The sequence below is a fragment of the Muscardinus avellanarius genome (genome assembly GCF_963383645.1).
Source record: "Muscardinus avellanarius genome assembly, chromosome: 12".
NCBI classification, from domain to species: domain Eukaryota; kingdom Metazoa; phylum Chordata; class Mammalia; order Rodentia; family Gliridae; genus Muscardinus; species Muscardinus avellanarius.
Window position 1 is genome coordinate 6,675,517 of NC_137798.1, and position 18,330 is coordinate 6,693,846.

At 43.6% G+C, this 18,330-nt stretch overlaps 1 protein-coding gene across 7 annotated transcripts in view; it reads left to right on the forward strand.

The window, feature by feature from the left end:
* DMXL2 (Dmx like 2) overlaps positions 1–18,330 on the forward strand; it is a gene marked incomplete at both ends in the record, with an annotated part of 137,160 nt that overhangs the window by 22,097 nt on the left and 96,733 nt on the right. For all 7 annotated transcript variants that reach the window (XM_080706727.1, XM_080706728.1, XM_080706729.1 and 4 more), the window contains 3 exons: positions 7,685–7,763; positions 8,534–8,669; positions 9,306–9,372. In XM_080706727.1, coding sequence (XP_080562853.1) covers positions 7,685–7,763; positions 8,534–8,669; positions 9,306–9,372 — 282 coding nt within the window. The remainder of the gene's footprint in view (positions 1–7,684; positions 7,764–8,533; positions 8,670–9,305; positions 9,373–18,330) is intronic.

Sequence of the window (18,330 nt, forward strand, 5' to 3'; positions counted from 1 at the left end):
GGGATGTAGAGCTTCCATGAAATACCAAGAGCTTGTGTCACCTGTTGAGTAACCTTAGAAATAAAAGCTGGCCCGTTATCAGACTGTAAGGAATTAGGGGGTCTGAATCGAGGGATGATTTCCGAGCATAGAACATCGGCCACTGTGCTGGCTGTCTAGTCCTTTGAGGGAAAATCCTCCACCCAACCTGTTAGGGTGTCAACCATGGTAAGAAGATATTTAAGTTTTTTGTGAGGCGGCATTTGGGTGAAGTCGATTTGCCAGTCCTGTCCTGGCAAGTGTCCTCTCATTTGGTGGGTAGGAAAGGAGAGGCAAAGGCCTCCTTGGGGAGACACAGCAGTGCAAGTAGAACAGGAGGCACCGACTACTAATCAGCTGCTGCAGGAGAGAATAAAACAAGGGGCTTAGGAAATGCTTCAGCGCCATAGGTCTCACATGAGGGGAATTGTGTATTAGGCTAACGATCTTTTCGGCCTGAGCCTCAGGCAGAGCAATCTTATCCTGTATCATGAGCCAACCATCCCCTGTGCTGGACGCCCCAAGTTTAGTCAGGTGTTTTTGTTCAGCCAGGCTGTAATTAGGCGCCATTAAAGGGAGGGTTAAAAATAGTACAGATGCTGGTGGGCTTGGCTGAGTTTGTTGTGTCAGCTGTCTTGCTGTATAATCAGCTTTACTGTTTCTTTTTGCCACTAAGGAAGATTCTGTCTGGTGGCCCCGACAGTGGATGATGGCCAGCTCGGATGGTAAGGAAAGGGAGTCGAGGAGCTTCTTAATTAAGGTGGCATCAACAATGGGTGAACCCTTGGTGGAGAGAAACCCCCTCTCTCTCCAGATTGAGGCATGGCAATGTGCTATTAAAAAGGAATATTGAGAATTGGTATATATGTTCACCCACTTGTTTTTTGCCAGCTGTAGGGCTGCGTTAGGGCACTCAGTTCAGCCTTTTGAGAGGTAGTACCATCCGGTAACCTGGCAGCCTCAGTGACTTGAGTCAGGGTGACCACTGCATAGGCTGCTCTTTTCTTACTTCTGGCATTGGAAACAGAGCTGCCATCAACAGGATAAGTAACATCTGCATTAAGAAGGGGGGTGTCCTGGAAATCCACCCGAGGTTTAGCTAAAGCTTCAATCATATCAGCACAAGAATGAACATCATTAGGTGAACACGAATCAGGGCCTGAACCCTGGCTCACTGGTAAGAGTGGCCGGGTTAAGGGCTGGTGAATGAGACAGTTTAACATCTGGGTTTTCCATGAACAACAAATAAAGTTCCTGAATGCAAGAAGGTGACAGAAGAGGGAGTTCTGGAGGGGAGAGCAAATCCTGGAGTCTTATGTGGGGAAAAAACCTGCAGGGGCATCTGGAGACAGTGTAGCTGCTGCCGCCAGAGCCCTGAGGCAGGGTGGCCACCCCCGAGTAGTACCACTGGTGCCTGGGCTGGTCTCAGGTGTTGAGTGAGCACTCCTGTGGCTATCCCTTGCCTCTCATCACTATATAAGAAGAAGGTCTTAGTGGGATTGGGGAGTGCCAAGGGAGGAGATTTAAGGAGGGCTTCCTGGAGAGCCAGGAAGTCTCAGTGAATGACTGAGAGTGAAGTGAGGGGGCCAACCGGGGTTTCCTTAATTGCCTCATGTAGTGGCTTAGCTAGAATGGCAAAGTTGGGGATCCAGTGCTGAAAAATCCTACAAAACCCAAGAAAGATTGGATCTGGCCAGCTGAGGTGGGACCCGGCTGCAAGTCTTTTAAGGCCTTGACCCGGTCAACAGTGAGTCCTTGGGTGTTTGGGGTGAGATGTAGGCCTAGATACTGTACCTCAGGCACTGATAACTGGGCTTTATGTGTGGCCACCCTGTAACCCTTGCTTCCAAGGACATTAAGGAGAAGGACAGTGTGCCGTTTGGACACTTCTAGGGAGGGCCTACAAAGTAAAAGTCATCCACATATTGTAACAGAGAACTAGGCTCCAAGGGGCACTGGAGGAGGTCCTGTGCTAGAGCCTGTCCAAAGAGGTGTGGGTTATCTTGAAAACCCTGGGGGAGAGGATGGTCCAGGCTAGTTGTTGAGCAACCTGAGTATCAGGGTCTTCCCAAGTGAAGACAAAAAGGGGGTACGACTCAGGGTGTAGAGAAATTGTATAAAACGCGTCCTTCAAATCAAGAACTGAAAAGTGGGTGGTATTGGGGGGAATCTGAGATAAGAGGGTATAAGTGTTAGGGACAACTGGGTGGATTGGGACCACCACCTCATTGATTAAACGGAGGTTCTGGACTAAACGATAAGTCCCATTCGGCTTCTTAACTGGGAGAATGGGAGTATTATAAGGGGAATTAATAGGGGTAAGCAGTCCCTGGGCCAGGAGACGAGAAATACGGGTTTAAGCCCACGTCGGTGAAGGAGGGATATGGGACTGGGAGCAGGCAGGGAAAATAGTGGGGTCACGTAGGACAATCCAGACCAGGGTGTGGTGCGTTGCCACAACTGGGGTGCTGGTGTCCCATACTATGGGGTCAACCACATCTACTGGAAGGGGAGGTTTGGCTTCCTGGTCATCAACTGTAGCTGTAGCTATCAAAAGTATATTAGAGGAAACGGAAGCCGTGGGGAAATTAAGAGTTTGGCTCTAATTTTGGTTAAAAACTCTCTACCTAAAAAGGGGTTAGAACTTGAAGGGATAATCAGGAATGGATGGTTAACCATGGTCTCCAAATGGCATAAAAGGGGGCCTGTGGTACGTGGGCAAGAGGGCATGCTGTCAATCCCCTGAACTGAGATATGGGAAGGGAAACTAGGTCTTGAGAAGGAAGGGAGGATGGAGTAGGTAGCCTCTGTATCATTCAGGAAGGAGATTGGTTTACCCGCTACCTGGAGAGTGACCCTGGGCTCAGCTTGAGTAATACGGATGGCTGAGGCCGGGGAGTGTCAATCTTTAGCCAGGCCCAGTAGGGCCATCGGCGGGGCCTGGTCTAGAAGGGTGGTTCCCCTGTGTTGAGGCACCTGAGATTCACCTCTTCTCCAAGGGCACTCACTTTTCCAGTGTCCCTCTTGGCCACAGGCCAGGCATGGCCTGGTCGGTGGATGTGGCTGGGGGCAACTGTGTGTTCAGTGACCAGTGCCACCACACTTGAAACAGGCTCCTGGAGGTGGCTGCTGTTGCTGTCATCCTCCTCTAGGTGGTGCTCGTCGCCCCGAGGGCTGCCCATCCTCAGCTGGCCGCAGGGCTGCTACCAGGGCTTGGGCCTGCAGATCTGCCATCTGGCAAAGTCAAGAGTGTACGCTCCACTTCTGCCTGTTCCTCTCTGGAATTAAAAACTTTAAATGCCATGTTCACCAAATCTCGGATAGGTGTTTGAGGACCGTCCTCAGCCTTTCTTAATTTTCTCCGAATATCAGGGGCTGATTGCCCAATAAAATGGATGGCCAATATGACCGAGCCTGCCTCAGAAGATGGATCTAAATGGGTATAGCGGGTAAGAGCCTCTTGTAACCGATTAAGAAAAACAGCTGGGTTTTCATCTGGACCCTGGGTGATTTCCTTAAGCTTATCATAATTAACTGCTTTATGGGAGGCATCTCGCATACCATCAAGAAGGTATAGTATCATGTAATTTCTTTTTTATTCCCTCATCACCATCATTATAATTCCAGTGGGGGTCCTCGGAGGGAACTGCTGCTGTTCTGGTAGGGAGCTGTGGATTGGTTAGATGAGCCTGGTTGGCCCGTTCCCTGGCAGCCTTCAGAATACGATTGTGTTCATCTGGAGTTAAAGAATTGAGGTTAAAATGACATGAAGATCCTGCCAAGTTAAATCAAATGCTTGTACAATATTTTGGAATTCCTTAATAAAACTGGAGGGATTGGCAGAAAAGGAACCCGGTCTCTTTTCAAGTTGAGCAAGGTCAGGAAGGGAAGAAGGAATGTGGACATGGACCATGCCTTCTGCACCAGCCACCTCACGAAGCGGGGCCAAGAGAGAAGGGGGGCGGATCTCTGGGACAGGTCCAGTGACCTACAGGGGTGGGCGAGGGGGAGGTAAGGGTTGGCCCCTTAAGGGAGGAAGGTGAGGGAGAAAGGAGTGGGTTAGAGTGGGAGGCTGCCCTGGAATAAGATGGCGACCACGGTGGTAGGAGAGGTCTTGTGGGTCAGGCTCATCAGGAAATGGGGCCTGTAACTCGGCTGGGTCAGACTCTGGCATCCACGTGTCTTCACAACATGGCAGCCGTGAGTCAGCAGAACTGCAGGCCTGTGACCCAGAAAGACCACCAGGTGGCGCCTGTGAGTTGCCACGTGGTGACCAAGATGGCGGCTGCGACTGGCGGGAATCTCCAGCCAGTGTGATCTGGGCAGTAGAGCTGGGAGGGGAGGAAAGCCAGGAACCAGGCACAAGAAAGCCTGTACGTACAGAACCTCTGGCCATTTACCAGACCATTTGCTAAAGTTAACTGAGAGCAGTCAACATTCTAAGATCCAACATATCCGTCTCAGGCCATCGAAAATTTTTACCTAAGTCAAATGTCAGCCAAATTTTTGTGCAGAAAAAAATGAGCCGTTCAGGGCACAGTTGCCCGGATAAACCCAGTGTCTGGAGATTAACCAGAACACGGCCTGGTGCGAACTGGGAGTTAATCTTTGATGGCTGACTTCCCCCCATGACTCGTCAGCGGGTGAGGATGAAAGCAGGGATTCAGCATCCCAAACCCTGCCTAGCGTCCAGAAACAATGGGGCTATGTTTGAAAAAAGACGTCTCTGTTTCTTTTATACAACCATAGGGCGGCCTGGCCGCCCCAGAGAACTTAAGCACCAAAATTCTGGATTTATTTAATAGCCAAGAACCCAAGTCCAGAAAAGGCTAAAAGCCGGAGCCTGCTTGTCCTAGGAAGGGCAAGCTTACTGCAGTGTAAGCACTGAGAGGCTGCGGAGCTGGGAGCAGGCTGTGGAGCTGTCGGGTAGAATCAGGGCTGGATGAGATTCCAAGATGGCTGCCGGCTCCCAGGATTGGCTGGGAGTCTAGAAGGAGGACCTAATATGGCTGCCGGCTCCCAGGGCGAGTGTGTTCCTAGGTAAATAGGCCGCCGGTTGAATGGCATGGTTACCGGGTCCATGTGCCAGGCACCTGGCAGTCTCTGAGACCCGGCCTTGTGGTGTGCGCCCCCACGGGTCCGACCAGGTGGGCAAGAGGGCCAGAGTCAGGGCCGGGGTCCAGGTAGTGCGTAGAGTCTGGGCTGAAGCAGAAGCTGGGAAGAGCGGGATGCTGGCGTGGGGAGTGCCGGAGCTGTGAGCGCAGAGGCAGTGGGAAGGTGGAGGTTCGGAGGTGGGTGTGGCGGCCCAGTGAAAAAAGCGGCGGTTCCTCTTGGGCCCGCTGTCGAAAGGCCGCCCAGGCGGCAGGCAGATCCCGGTGGTGAATTCAGCGGCGCAGATTAAAGGATAAGAGTCCGACAGGGGTTCGGCACCAGATGTAAAGTCTGAGCGTGGCGTGCAGTTTAACCACGAGAAAAGTCCAGTATGAGTGGTATCAGCTTTAATGGTACAATTCTCCTGGGGATGGGGCTGGGCTGTCCTGGGGACCCACGCGCCCATCCGCTTTAGGTTGTTTGTCTAATCTCTGGTTTCCTGATCTCCTCCCTTCTCCTGTCTTGACTCTGAACAGAGCAGATGAGGATATTCGGGTCTTCCCAACTCCGTAATGGCTCTGATTTCTCTTGGATCCAAAGCCTTCAGAATAGACCCCGACCCAGCTCCCTTCCTCACACCCCTCTCATTCCCCTCAGAGCCGCCTGCTGTTCTGGCTGTGATCCTGCTGCAGCCCTGCTGGCCGTTCCTGTTCCTCGCTCAGCCTCTACTTCAGGGCCTTTGCCTTCGCTGCTTGTTCTCTTTGGGATGTTTTTCTCAGAGGGTTCAGGGCTAGCTTCTACAGTCACACAGATCTCAGGTCTTTGTTAAATAATACTTACTCTATGATGTCTACTTTGACCACTCTTTTAAAAATTACAACTTCTAAGCCAGACGTGGTGGTGCACGCTTGTAATCCCAGCATTCAGGAGGCCGAGACAGGAGGATTGCAGCTCACAGACAGCCTCAGCTACTTAGTGAGGCCCTTCGCAACTCAGTGAGGCCCAGTTTCAAAATAACGAATAAAAAGTAGGGCTGGGGGTATGGCTCAGAGGCAGAATGCCCCTGGGTTCCATCCCCAGTACCAATCTCCCCCCCAAAAAAACAACAACTTCTATTCCTCTATCTTTTCATTTCAAATGTATTCCCATAGCATTCATCTTGTTTACTTATTAATTTTTATTATTTTTAGTTTCTGTTTGTTGTTTGCTATTTAGAATATAAGCTTCATAGGAATATAGAGTATTTCATTTCTTTTGTTCACTGATGCATCCCAAGTACTTAGTATAATTTTTGGAACGAAGTAGGTTTGCTTAATATTTGTTGAATGGAGTTAGAGGCTTAAAGTTCACTTATCAGATAAGTACAGTGCTGACCAGGCATGTCCAAGGCTGTAGGTTCCATCCAGGGCACTGCAAAGATAAGATAAAGTAAAAAAAGTAAACTTACAAGTAGTTAAGACACCATGCATAAGTTATTTAGTTAGTAGATGTTTGTACTTGCCAGACAGCTGATATATGACTTGCCTAAAATGACATGACTTTATGTTACACTATGTTTTCATAAAAGGACATTTTGTATTATTTTTATTTATTTATTTTTGCGGGTCTGGAGGTGGAACCTCTGAGCTACGCCCCTAGCCCTATTTTTTTTGTTCTTTATTTTGAAACCGGGTCTCACTGAGTCGCAGAGGGCCTCACTAAGTAGCTGAGGCTGTCCGCGAACCGTGATCCTCCGGTCTCAGCCTCCCGATGCTGGGATTCCAAGCGTGCCCGCCACCACGCCCGGCTAGGACATTTTGTATTTGTATACAACAAAGAAGTGCTACACTTGTTTATGTAGAGTGCTGGATTTCATGTGAAAGGCTTTTGACTCAAACTTTAAATTACCTTTTATAGTGAAAATATTAAGAAAAATATGTAGAAATTATTCAAATATCATCAACTTACAGATTTTATATATGTCATATAGTCCAAATCTGTTCATTTCTTGGGAGTTATATCTAGTTTTCTTTTAGACAGTGAGTCCATAGGATTATGATATCATTATGCATTTATTTTATTAAACATTTTTGAGCATCTTTGTAGCAAGCATTAAGCACTAAAGATACAAAAATTATTATGGCATAGTTCTGGTCCTTGAATAGTTACAATTTAATAAGACAGTTAGATATATAAACAAGTACTATGGTATCTGTGGTCTGGGTCACAATGGCAGAATGTGTAAGTGTTTTCTGTCAGGATGTCAGAGAAGGCTTCCTAGCAGCAGTGATAATTTCTCTAGATCTCAATAGAAAGCATAGGAATTTGCAGATGGAGAAGAGAGGGAATGGCTATCTTAAGTGTAAAAATGTATTTGTAGACACTGAAGGAAGCCTCTGAGAACGGGTACAGTGAGCAGCTCATCGTGTGGAATAAATACTAAGGGACTGTTGAGAGTTACTATAAAAACAATACATGAAGATAATAGTGAAAGATTGGCATCTTTATCAGATCATACAGTCTTACGTTGAAAATGGTAAAGATTTGGGATATTTTAAGAACATAACCTTTTCTTTTTTCTTTCTCTGTATTTCAGCAACTCAAATGCCAATGGCTTAAAACTGGGCAGTTTTTTCTGAGTTCTGTGACATACAACTTAGCATGGGACCCTCAAGGTATTTAGCAATATTGCTTAAATTATAAAAATAAATGTAAATGTTTTAGATGTCTAATTGCGAGTGTTTTAGATGTATAGCTCCAACTGAAGTGATCTTGGCAGTACAGTGGTCAGTGTGGTACCTGTCCGCGCCTGCCTCCTCCTGCACGCCCGCTTTGCTCTGAGCCCACCGCGCTCTTTGGCCTCAGGGTTCTGAGAGCCGTGGTGTGTGTGCTCAGTCAGCTGCGCTGCACCCGTTCATACTGTAGTTACTAAGAAGCAGGCAATGAATAAAACGGGTCAAAACACCGCCGCCTTATTTTCTTATTTGTTTTCGAAAGTTACTCTCATTCATTTTGAAAGATTAGAAACCTCTAAAGATAGTAAATAGCTCTTGTCCCCTTTTACAGTCAAAATTAATGAGAGTTAATTTTATATTCCATGAAGAAAACAAGTGTCACTAGTTTGGAGATACGAATTATGTCCCGAGAGCATTTTGTGCTGTAAATGTCAGCGACTCGGGGCTTCTCACTCTGCTTTGCCACTGTCTTTACGTTGGCTCGACAGACCATAGTGCTTTGCTCGTCAGCTCTTCTCTTTTGTTCTTAAGTCTTCTGTTTTTTCTTTTCTTCTGGGGGATGCTTTTAAATAGGTTCACTCCAAGTGTTTCTCACAGACAGCGTTGCTTATTTTTACATAATTGTTTATAGACCCAAGCAGAAGCCCAAATGTATATTTCTTTCCCTCGATAATCCTTGCTTATTAACCAGAAAATTCTTTAACTTTCAGATAACAGATTGTTGACAGCAACTGATTCTATTCAGTTGTGGGCTCCTCCAGGAGGTGATATTCTGGAAGAGGAGGAAGAAATTGATAATAAAATTCCTCCTGTTTTAAATGATTGGAAGTGCGTCTGGCAGTGCAAGTTAGTGTCTAACTCTGTTGTTACATTCACTAATTTAAAACTATGCTTCCTCAATTATGTTCCCTTTTACAAAGATCTTTATTTTTTGATGGTAACATTGCATTCAGAAGACTGGAGAGTAGACTTTTCAGAACCCAAACCCATTATAATGCCATTCTTCAACTTATGCCACAGTTAATTGTTTCAAGAAAGGATGTGGGTATCTTCCGTGGCTTGAGTTGACAGGGTTGACATGGAAGAGTTGCTCATTGGTGGATGCGCTGTGGATGGGGAGGGGGAGAGGTGGTGAAAGCTGCCAGCCACTCTGCAGTGGAAGGATGGCTGCTCCATTAGCACTGGTTAGTAGGGTTAGGTGAGGAGGAGCCCGTAGCCAGGGTAGGGGCTGCGCTCAGCCCTGGGTGCTGTGGGGAGGTAGCCCGAACGTGCATTACTCACATCTTCTTTCCAAAGAGAGCTTTGATTAGTTTTAACTTATGTTCCTAGGAAGGTAATATATGTGTATATGTAGGGAGCTAAAAACTCTTGTTTTGATGACTATGACTTTGATGTTATAAAAGTCTTATTGTGATCATATTTTAAAGGTTAAAAACTGCCAGATTGTAAAAATGCTAACTGTTTGAGTTTGTTTTATTTTAGAACGTCAGTATCTATACATTTGATGGAGTGGTCTCCTGACGGTGAATATTTTGCTACTGCTGGAAAGGTAAAGGACAAAGCCAAAAAACAAAAGACACAAATAGAACAACGAAAGATATTCTTTATTCATATCTATTCTCATTGTAAAATTGGGGTAATCTCCCCCTGCAGCGGGCCTGAGGAATAGTAACGGTCTTTGTGAGGCTGGGGAAGGAGCTCAGTGGCTTAGCGTGCGTGAGGCCCTGGCTCTGATCCCGGCACAGGAAAAAATGTTTATAAAGGGCCGGGCGTGGTGGCGCACACTTGTAATCCCCACGCTTGGGAGGTGGAGACAGGAGGATCGCACAGGTTTGAAGCCAGCCGTGCTGTTTTAAGACACCCTGTTTCCAAATAAAAAGTATAAAATAGGCCTGGGAGTGTAGTCCAGAGGTAGAAGGGCTTCCAAGAACCCCAGTACCACCAAAAAAAAAAAAAAGTTTAGAAAGGACCTGGGGTTTTCCTCACAGGGAAGGGCACTTGGAGTGATGGCTGCTACTGTTGCTCTGACCATTGCTCATTTACAGTGTGAAAACTCGCTGTGTTCATAAGCAGCCGACATCATTGTGGTAAGAAGGAGTTGTGCTGCCGGCCCACAAGGAGCAGCGGCGGCGTCCTCTGCTTCGCTCTGCCCGCTTACCTCCAGTCCCAGAGCCAGTTACTCCTCACCCCGAGGGTTCGGCGTCTTCTCTCCTGTTCTTAAATAAGTTGCTGATATCCCTGTTTCTTGATTATTTTCCCCTGCCCAGTTTCTTACCTTCCAATTGTGGAAACAGGCATTAGCTGTGTAGCTGCCGTGACGGCCCTCACCCGTGTCCGCGCTTGACACACCCACGCTTACTTCCCTGTCTTTAATCTTCCTGGGGCAGTGTCTCATATCAGGGTAAATTGGTATTTCTTATCCATCTCATTAATTGTATAAAATACTCTTCAGAGTTAATCATTACTTTGCGGTTAGGAGTTGCTTTGCTTTGCTCTTTGCTTAGTTTTCTCTACACCTAGTTCATCCTCAGAATTTCCGACACTTTGCATTGCCTGTCGGTGTAACCCGCGTGAGTTCCCAGGAAACGTGTTCTCTGTGCTCACATTGGGTTTAGTTTCTCTCCCAGTGTAAAACAGCAGAACTAGCGCTTTGGGAATTTTTTAATTTTTTTGTGCCAGCCTTGGAAATTCCCGTTGCCTTTCTTCTTTGTCAAATTCTGTTTTTATTAATGATCTTTATTTATCTTTCTCTTTCCTTGATGGCAATGTCCCCCAGTCGGTTCCTGAGAAAAGATAAATAAGAACAAACATTTTTGAGGCCTTGTGCGTCTGAACCTTTTTTTTTCTTTTGCTCTTAATCTTTATTTGACTTGCATACAATTGGCTGAAAATCATTGTCCCTTAGGGATTTTTGTTTTTTGATACTGGGGATGGAAGCCAATAGCTTTCATCCTCTAAGCTACACCCCCAACCCCATTTTATTATTTTATTTTGAAACAGTGTGTCAGTAAGTTGGTGAGGCTGGCCTCAAACCAGCAATCCTCCTATGTCAACCTCCCAGGTACTGGGATTGCAGGCGTGCACCACCATCCCGGGCTCCTCAGAGCTTTTGAAATCATGACTCTGTTGCCTCGTGACCTCCAGTGTTGCTGTTGAGAAGTACAGTGCCAGTTTGCCTGTTCTGTCCCCATCTCCAGCTACAGAGGTTTTGAGGATTTTTTCCCCTGTCACTTGAGTCCTGAAATTTTATCATGATGTGTGTGGTATGAGTCAGTCACCCCGAAATGCTTCAATACTTATCTTTAAGGAATGGAACCTCTTTTGTGCAGGCTCTGTGCTGGAGCTGTTTAATCTGAAGACTCGTGTTCTTCAGTCTAGGAGACTGTTTTCTCTACTTCCTTGTGTTTTCTTCTTTCTCTTTCTGGGGCCCTTCTTACTCAGATGTGTGTCTCTTCTCTCACCATCCTCGAATTTACTGTTTTTCTCCTATTTCCATCTCTTCATCTTTTTTTTTTAATTTCTGGGAGATTATTCAGCTTGAATTTTTTAATCTTTTTCCTGCTATTATGTTTTTAATTTCTAAGAGTTTTTCTTATTCTCTGAATGTTCTTTTAAAATTATAAAAATTTGTATAAGTACTAAAGTATATATTACACTTAATATGCAATATAATAAATAATGAACCAACAAACCACTACTTAACTGAAGACGGAAGGATCACAGGTTCGTGGCCAGCCTCAGCTACTTAGTGAGGCCCTTGGCAACTTACTGAGACCCTGTTTCAAAATAAAGAATAAAAGGTAAGAGTCAGGCTTGGTGGCACACGCTTGTCATCCCAGCATTTGGGAGGCTGAGACAGGAGGATCGTGGTTCGCGGACAGCCTCAGCTACTTAGTGAGGCCCTCTACAACTTAGTGAGACCCTGTTTCAAAATAAAAAGAATAAAAATAGAGCAGGAGATGTAGCTTGGAGGTCAAATGCCCCTGGGTTCCATACCCAGACCTAAAAAAAAAAAAAAAAAGTGCTGGGGGTGTAGCTGGGAGGTAGAATGAGTTGGGGTCAGTCTCCAGTGCTACATAAAAGAAAAAAAAAAAGTGTCAACAGTAAATGTCCAAATAATATAATTAGCTTTCTGCAGCTTTGTATCATAGATTTTGCTTTATCTGTGACTTTTGTACTCAATTTTGTGTTTGTGAGAGTCATCCATGTTAATGCTATATATGGTCCATTCACTTCTACTAGTTTATAATATTCCACTTTATAAATGAACCCCAATTATCCTTTTAATGATGGGCAGAGAGTTTTTTTTTTTTTTTTTTTTTAAGACGTTTGCAGCCGGGCGTGGTGGCACACGCTTGTAATCCCCGTGCTTGGGAGGCTGAGACAGGAGGATCAAAGCCAGCCTTAGCTACTTAGTGAGGCTCTCAGCAATGTATTGAGACCCTGTTTCCAAATAAAATATAACATAGGTCTGGGAGTGTAGCCCGGAGGTAGAAAGCCCCTGGGTTCAACCCCAAGGACCACACACAAAAAAAAGACGTTTGCAGTGACAAATAGCTGTGCAATGAATATTCATGTAACTCTTGGTAAACCTGGGCAAAATTTGGGTATTGTACATTTTCAACTTTACCAAATAACTCTAAATTGTCTTCCAAGATATTCGGACCAGTTTACACTTCTCCCTGTAGTGCGTGAGTATTCACTGCATCGAATTCTCACAATAACACATCCTCAGAGTAGCATGACTTTAATTTACATTTTTTGTTGCCATTGAATACGAGTATCTTTTTGTTTATTATAGGCCTTGCTATTTTCTTTTAGGTTTCTTCCTTCCTTCTTTCCTTCCTTCCTTCCTTTTTTTTTTTTTTTTTTTTTTTTTTGAGATGGGATGTCATTGTATTATCCAGGCAGATGTTAACAAGGCTGACCTAGAATTCCTAGATTCAAGTGATCCTTTTGCCTCAGCCTCTGATAGGATTTTTTAAGGAGCTCTTAATGTACTCATTTATATATCATTTATATGTGTTGTCAATATGTTAGTCTGTCTTGTATTTTCTTATTTTGTGGGTGTGTGTGGTACTAAGTAGCTGAGGCTGGCTTTGAACCTGTGATCCTCCTGTCTTAGCCTCCCAAGTACTGGGGTTACAGGCATGCACTACCACACCTGCCTCTATTTTCCCTCACTAAGTTCCTGATGCTGGCCTAGAATCTGCAGTTCTCTTGTCTCAGCCTTCCAACTACTGGGACTACTGGTGTGCACCACCACTCCTAGTTAAGAGTTCTATTTAAAAAAATATCTAAGTTCTTTTTTTGTGTGTGTGTGTGGTACTGGGGATTGGACCCTGAGACATTCTACACCCCTCCGCACCTGAATTTTAGTTTTTATTTGGAAACAGGGTCTCACTATATTGCTGAGAGCCTCACTAAGTAGCTGAGAATGGCTTTGAACCTGTGCTCTCCTGTCTCCGCTTCCCCAGGTCTGAGATTACAGGCATGCACTACCTACCACGCCTAGCTTAAATTCTTTTTTAAAAAGTTTTTTTCTGCCTTGAGATTCTGAGGATTTTTCTGTATTATATAATCTTTTAAGACCAGAATTGCTTAAGTTTTGTTTTTGTGCTGAGAATCTCTTTGGAAATTTAGTAAAGCCTATCTAACCTTCTGCCCAGTAAGATGAGATGATTTCAAAACTATAAAATAAAATGTATAACTTTAAAAGGAAATAAATTATTAAAATATAACTTCAAGCTGGGCATGGTGGCGCACGCTTGTAATTCCAGCATTTGGGAGGCTGAGACCAGAGGATCGTGGTTCAAGGACAGCCTCAGCTACTTAGGACCTTTGCAACTCAGTGAGACCCTGTTTCAAAATAAAGAATAAAGCCCGGCGTGGTGGCGCACGCTTGTAATCCCTGTGCTTGGGAGGCTGAGACAGGAGGATCGAGCAGGTTCGAAGTCAGCCTCAGCTGGTTTAAGAGACCTTGTTTCCAAATAAAATATAAAATAGGTCTGGGAGTATAGCCCGGAGGTAGAAGGCCCCTGGGTTCCATCCCCAGTACTACTGGAAAAAAAAAGAATAAAAAATAGGGCGGGGGACGTAACTCAGAGGTAGAATGCCCCTGGGTTCCATCCCCAGTCCCACAATATATATATAAAACTTCATGATATTAAAAATAAATTTTTGATAATAGAAATTATATACTTTTAATAAATGCATTCAGTAACAAAAATTAGGTCCAAAATATGGACAAATTAAAATTTAATTGGATTGTTATATATGGAATACAAGTTTTCACTACTAAAGTCAAAGTAAGACTAGGTTTTCCAAGAACACTAGAATTCACCCTGGCTTTTTGATTTAATCTCTTGTGAAACATTCAAATTTATTCTTCTGTGATTATGGAACCACTTGGCACAGAGGTAGTTGCTCAGTAGTTGCATGAATATTATAGACAGGAAAACTGCACAACATTATAGACAGGAAATTACAGTTGTGAAGTTTGGTACTGGTTCTAAGATCTAACAATTTTCAAGTAAAGATGGGTAGAGAAGGAACTATTTTGAGATACGCAGCTGTCGGAAATTATTTCCGATTTCTAAGGCAGTCACATGTAGTACTTCTGTTTATTGAGCCATTTCCTTCAGTTAGTAATTAGGAAAATAAAAAAATAATCATTCGTCTCCATCCAAGTTCATGGTACCACTGGGTCTAGTTGTCTTGGTTTCTCCAGAAGTAGACTTTGAGTCAAGGATTCAAGTATAGTAAGTAAGTAACATGGGGAGTAATCACAAGTAACATACTAGCTCTGAGGCAGGCCTTGAGGGCACCTGATAATACTTAAATCTTTGGGTGCTCTGGAATCCAGTTTCCTACTCACATTGTGTTGTTCTTTATGTCTTACTGTTCCTCACATAGCTCAGCGATCCTCCGAGAGCTGGTGAGGGCATGGGACCGATGGTCGGCACTCAGCCAGTTCTTAGAAAGCTGCAGGCAGAGCTGTCGATGCTTCCATGTGGACTGGCCTTGCAGAATGCCAAGGCATGATGGTGTAGATGTTCAAGTGTCTTTTATAGCTTGAATTCTGGTCAGAGGACCTCAGCTAGGAACTCCTGTTATACAATCAGGTCATCATATGTTTTGTCTGTCACATTTAGGTTGAGAACCTATGTGGAATAGCTTTTAGGTATAGCTAGCAGAGACAAGTTTATTTTTCCTATGTGGATATCCAGTTGTCCTGCACAGTTTATTGCAAAGTCACTTTTATCCTTTGTTCTGTGTAGCTACTTTTGTTACAAAATCCAGTATCCACATTTCTGTGGGTGTTTTTCGGGCTCTTTTCTCCAGTGCGTTGGTTTATCCTTGTACTACCTGTCTTACTGCTGTAGCTTTTAAGTTAAGTCTGGTAGAACAAGCCCTCCCACACTGCTTTTGCTTATCTATTCTTCGTCTGTTACATTTTCATATACATTTTAGAATAAACTTTACAAAGTTCATACAGTAAATGAACAGAGAACCTCTTATAACTTTGACTAGCACTGCACTGACTCCATGGGTCAGTTTGTGAAGAATTGATATCTTTCTTTAGCTTTCCCATCTGTGAATAGCCTTTCGTTCTTCGGTTTTTCTCAGTAACGTTTTATAATTTTTCATGTAGGAAACTTAAACACTATATTCACCCCTAGTTATTGGATATTTTTGATGCTGTCATAAATGACATCATTATGTATAAATTTTATATAATAATCGTTACTGGTATATTAGAAATGTGATTATTTTAAGATTATCCAGCAATCTTACTATACCCATAAATTCCAACAATTCCTCTGTAAATTCCCCTGGGTTTTCTGTGTATATAATTATCTATGAACAATGAGCACTCTAATTCACATTTTATAACTCTTGTGTTTTATATTATTTTCTTTTATAACTGCAGTGTGTAGGACCTCTGGTATAATATTGAATAACAATGGTGATAAAGGGTATCTTTTTCTTATTACCAATTTCAAAGGGCTACCTCTCACTGTGTCACCAATAAGAAAGGTGCTTACTGTAGATGTTTATTATAGATTCCCTTTTTTCAGATAAAGTTCCCTCTTATTTGTAGTTTATTTGGATTATTTTGAAATCATAAACGATATTGAACTTTAATACTTTTGAAACAGACATATTTTTTCTGAACCTTTTAATAAGATGAAATACATAGACTGATTTTCAAAATGTTAAACCTTGTGTCTATAGAAGAATCTCAACTTGATAATTACTATCTTTCTTGGATTGGATTGCGAATCTTTTAAGATTTATGAGAGATCTACATGTTAGCATGAGATTTAGCCAATGAAGTAGGAACTTCTTGAAGTAGGAAGTTTTTCTTTTTTTTGAGATACGGTCTTGCCATGCTGCTCATGCTGGTCTTGAACTTGTGTATTTTTTTTAATATACTTGACAGATTTTAACAATATTATAATGGCCATGTAAAAATGAGTTGGTTCTCACCGGGCGTGGTGGCGCACGCTTGTAATCCCTGCGCCTGGGATGCTGAGACAGGAGAATCGCACGGGTTCGAAGCCAGCCTCAGCTACTCAGTGAGGCTCTCAGCAACTTAGTGAGACCCTGTTTCCAAATGAAATATAAAAAAGGTCTGGGAGTATAGCCCGGAGGTAGAAAGCCTCTGGGTTCCACCCCCAGTACCACACACACACACACACACACACACACACACACACACACGGTTGGAAAGCTATCTTTTATTCTGTGAATAATGTTGTATAATATTGGTATGGTTTTATTCTTAAATATTTGCTGGCTGGAGGTGTGTAGCTCAGAGGTAAAATGCCCTGGGTTCAGTCCCCAATACCACATGGGAACCTGTTTTTCTTGGTGAAGTATCTAAAACAAGAGTGTTCTCTGTCAGATTCAGCTGTAAATGGTTAGAGGGCTATTCAGATACGTATTTTTTTTTTTTTTTTTTGGTGGTACTGGGGTGGAACCCAGGGGCTTTCTACCTCTGGGCTATACTCCCAGACCTATTTTATACTTTATTTGGAAACAGGGTCTCACTCAGCAGCTGAGGCTGGCTTCGAACCTATGCGATCCTCCTGTCTCAGCCTCCCAAGTGCAAGGATTGCAAGCGTGTGCCACCACGCCCGGCCAGATATTGTATTTTTTAATGCCAGTTTTGGTGAATTATCTTTAACCTAGAACTTGTCAGTTTTATTTAAATTTCTAAATTTACTGTCAAAAATTGTGCAAAGCACCTTAATATTTATAATACATGTATGATTTTTTCTTAATAACTTTTGTTATTATTTGTGCTTTCCCTCTTTGTTTTTCTTGCGGTATTAGGGATAGAACCCAGGGGCGTTCTACTCTGAGCTACACCCTCAGCCCTATTTTATTCTTTTTGAAACAGGGTCTCACTGAGTTGCTAAGGGCCTAAGTAGCTGAGGCTGGCTGCGAACCCCGATCCTCCTGTCTCAGCCTCTCAAGTGCTGGGATTATAAGCGTGTGCCACCATGCCCTCTGTTTTTCTTGATTCATTTCACCGAGGTTTATCATTTTTATGAGTCTTTTTTTTTTTTGGTGGTACTGGGGTTCCTGGAAGCCCTTCTACCTCCGGTATACACTCCCACGGGCTACACTCCCAGACCTATTTTTTTTTTTAACATTTTTATGTGGAAACAGAGCCTCTTAAGCCAGTGAGGCTGGCTCCAAACCTGCGCGATCCTCCTGTCTCCGCCTCCCAAGCGCAGGGATTACAGGCGTGCGCCACCATGCCTGGCTTTATGAGTCTTTTTAAAGAACCAACTTTTGATTTTGTAGAATATCTGTATTGTGTTTGTTTCCGGTTTTATTAGTTTTTTTTTTTTGTTCTTGCATTTCTTAAACTGTTTTCCTCAAGCTTTTAGATGGATGTCCGGTCTTCTTGTTCCTGTTGTATACATTCAACACTAGAGATTTTCCTCTAACGTTAGCTTTATTATTATCCTCCAAGGGCTTATTAACTCCATAATTTTTTTCTGTATTATTTTCATCATCATTCTAAACAAACCTTTACTGTGGGTCATTATTTGATCCATACATTGTCCAGAGAACAGATTAGAGTCTGGGTCTCCTCTGTGGGGAAGACAAAGATGGTACTGGAGTTATTGGTGGTAACAGCTTTTATTTTTATTGTTAAGTAAAACCTTTAACTACCAGCAATGTTACAACAACACCTACCGATTATTGAGAGTTGTGTACAAAGGCTCTGTCTTTATAAGTCTATGGGACAGGCAGTATTCTATTCAACAGAAGAGGAACTACAGGTCAGGAGCTATCCCAATAATACAGAACTAGTAAGAGAGAAAGCTGCGGTTTTAACCCAGATATTGGATAGCAAAGCACTAAAATCAGTTAACTCTGTGTGTGTGTGTGTGTGTGTGTGTGTGTGTGTGTGTGTGTGTGTGTTTGTGATACTGGGGATTGAATCCAAGGACATTCTACCTCTGAGCTACACCCCTAAGAGCTA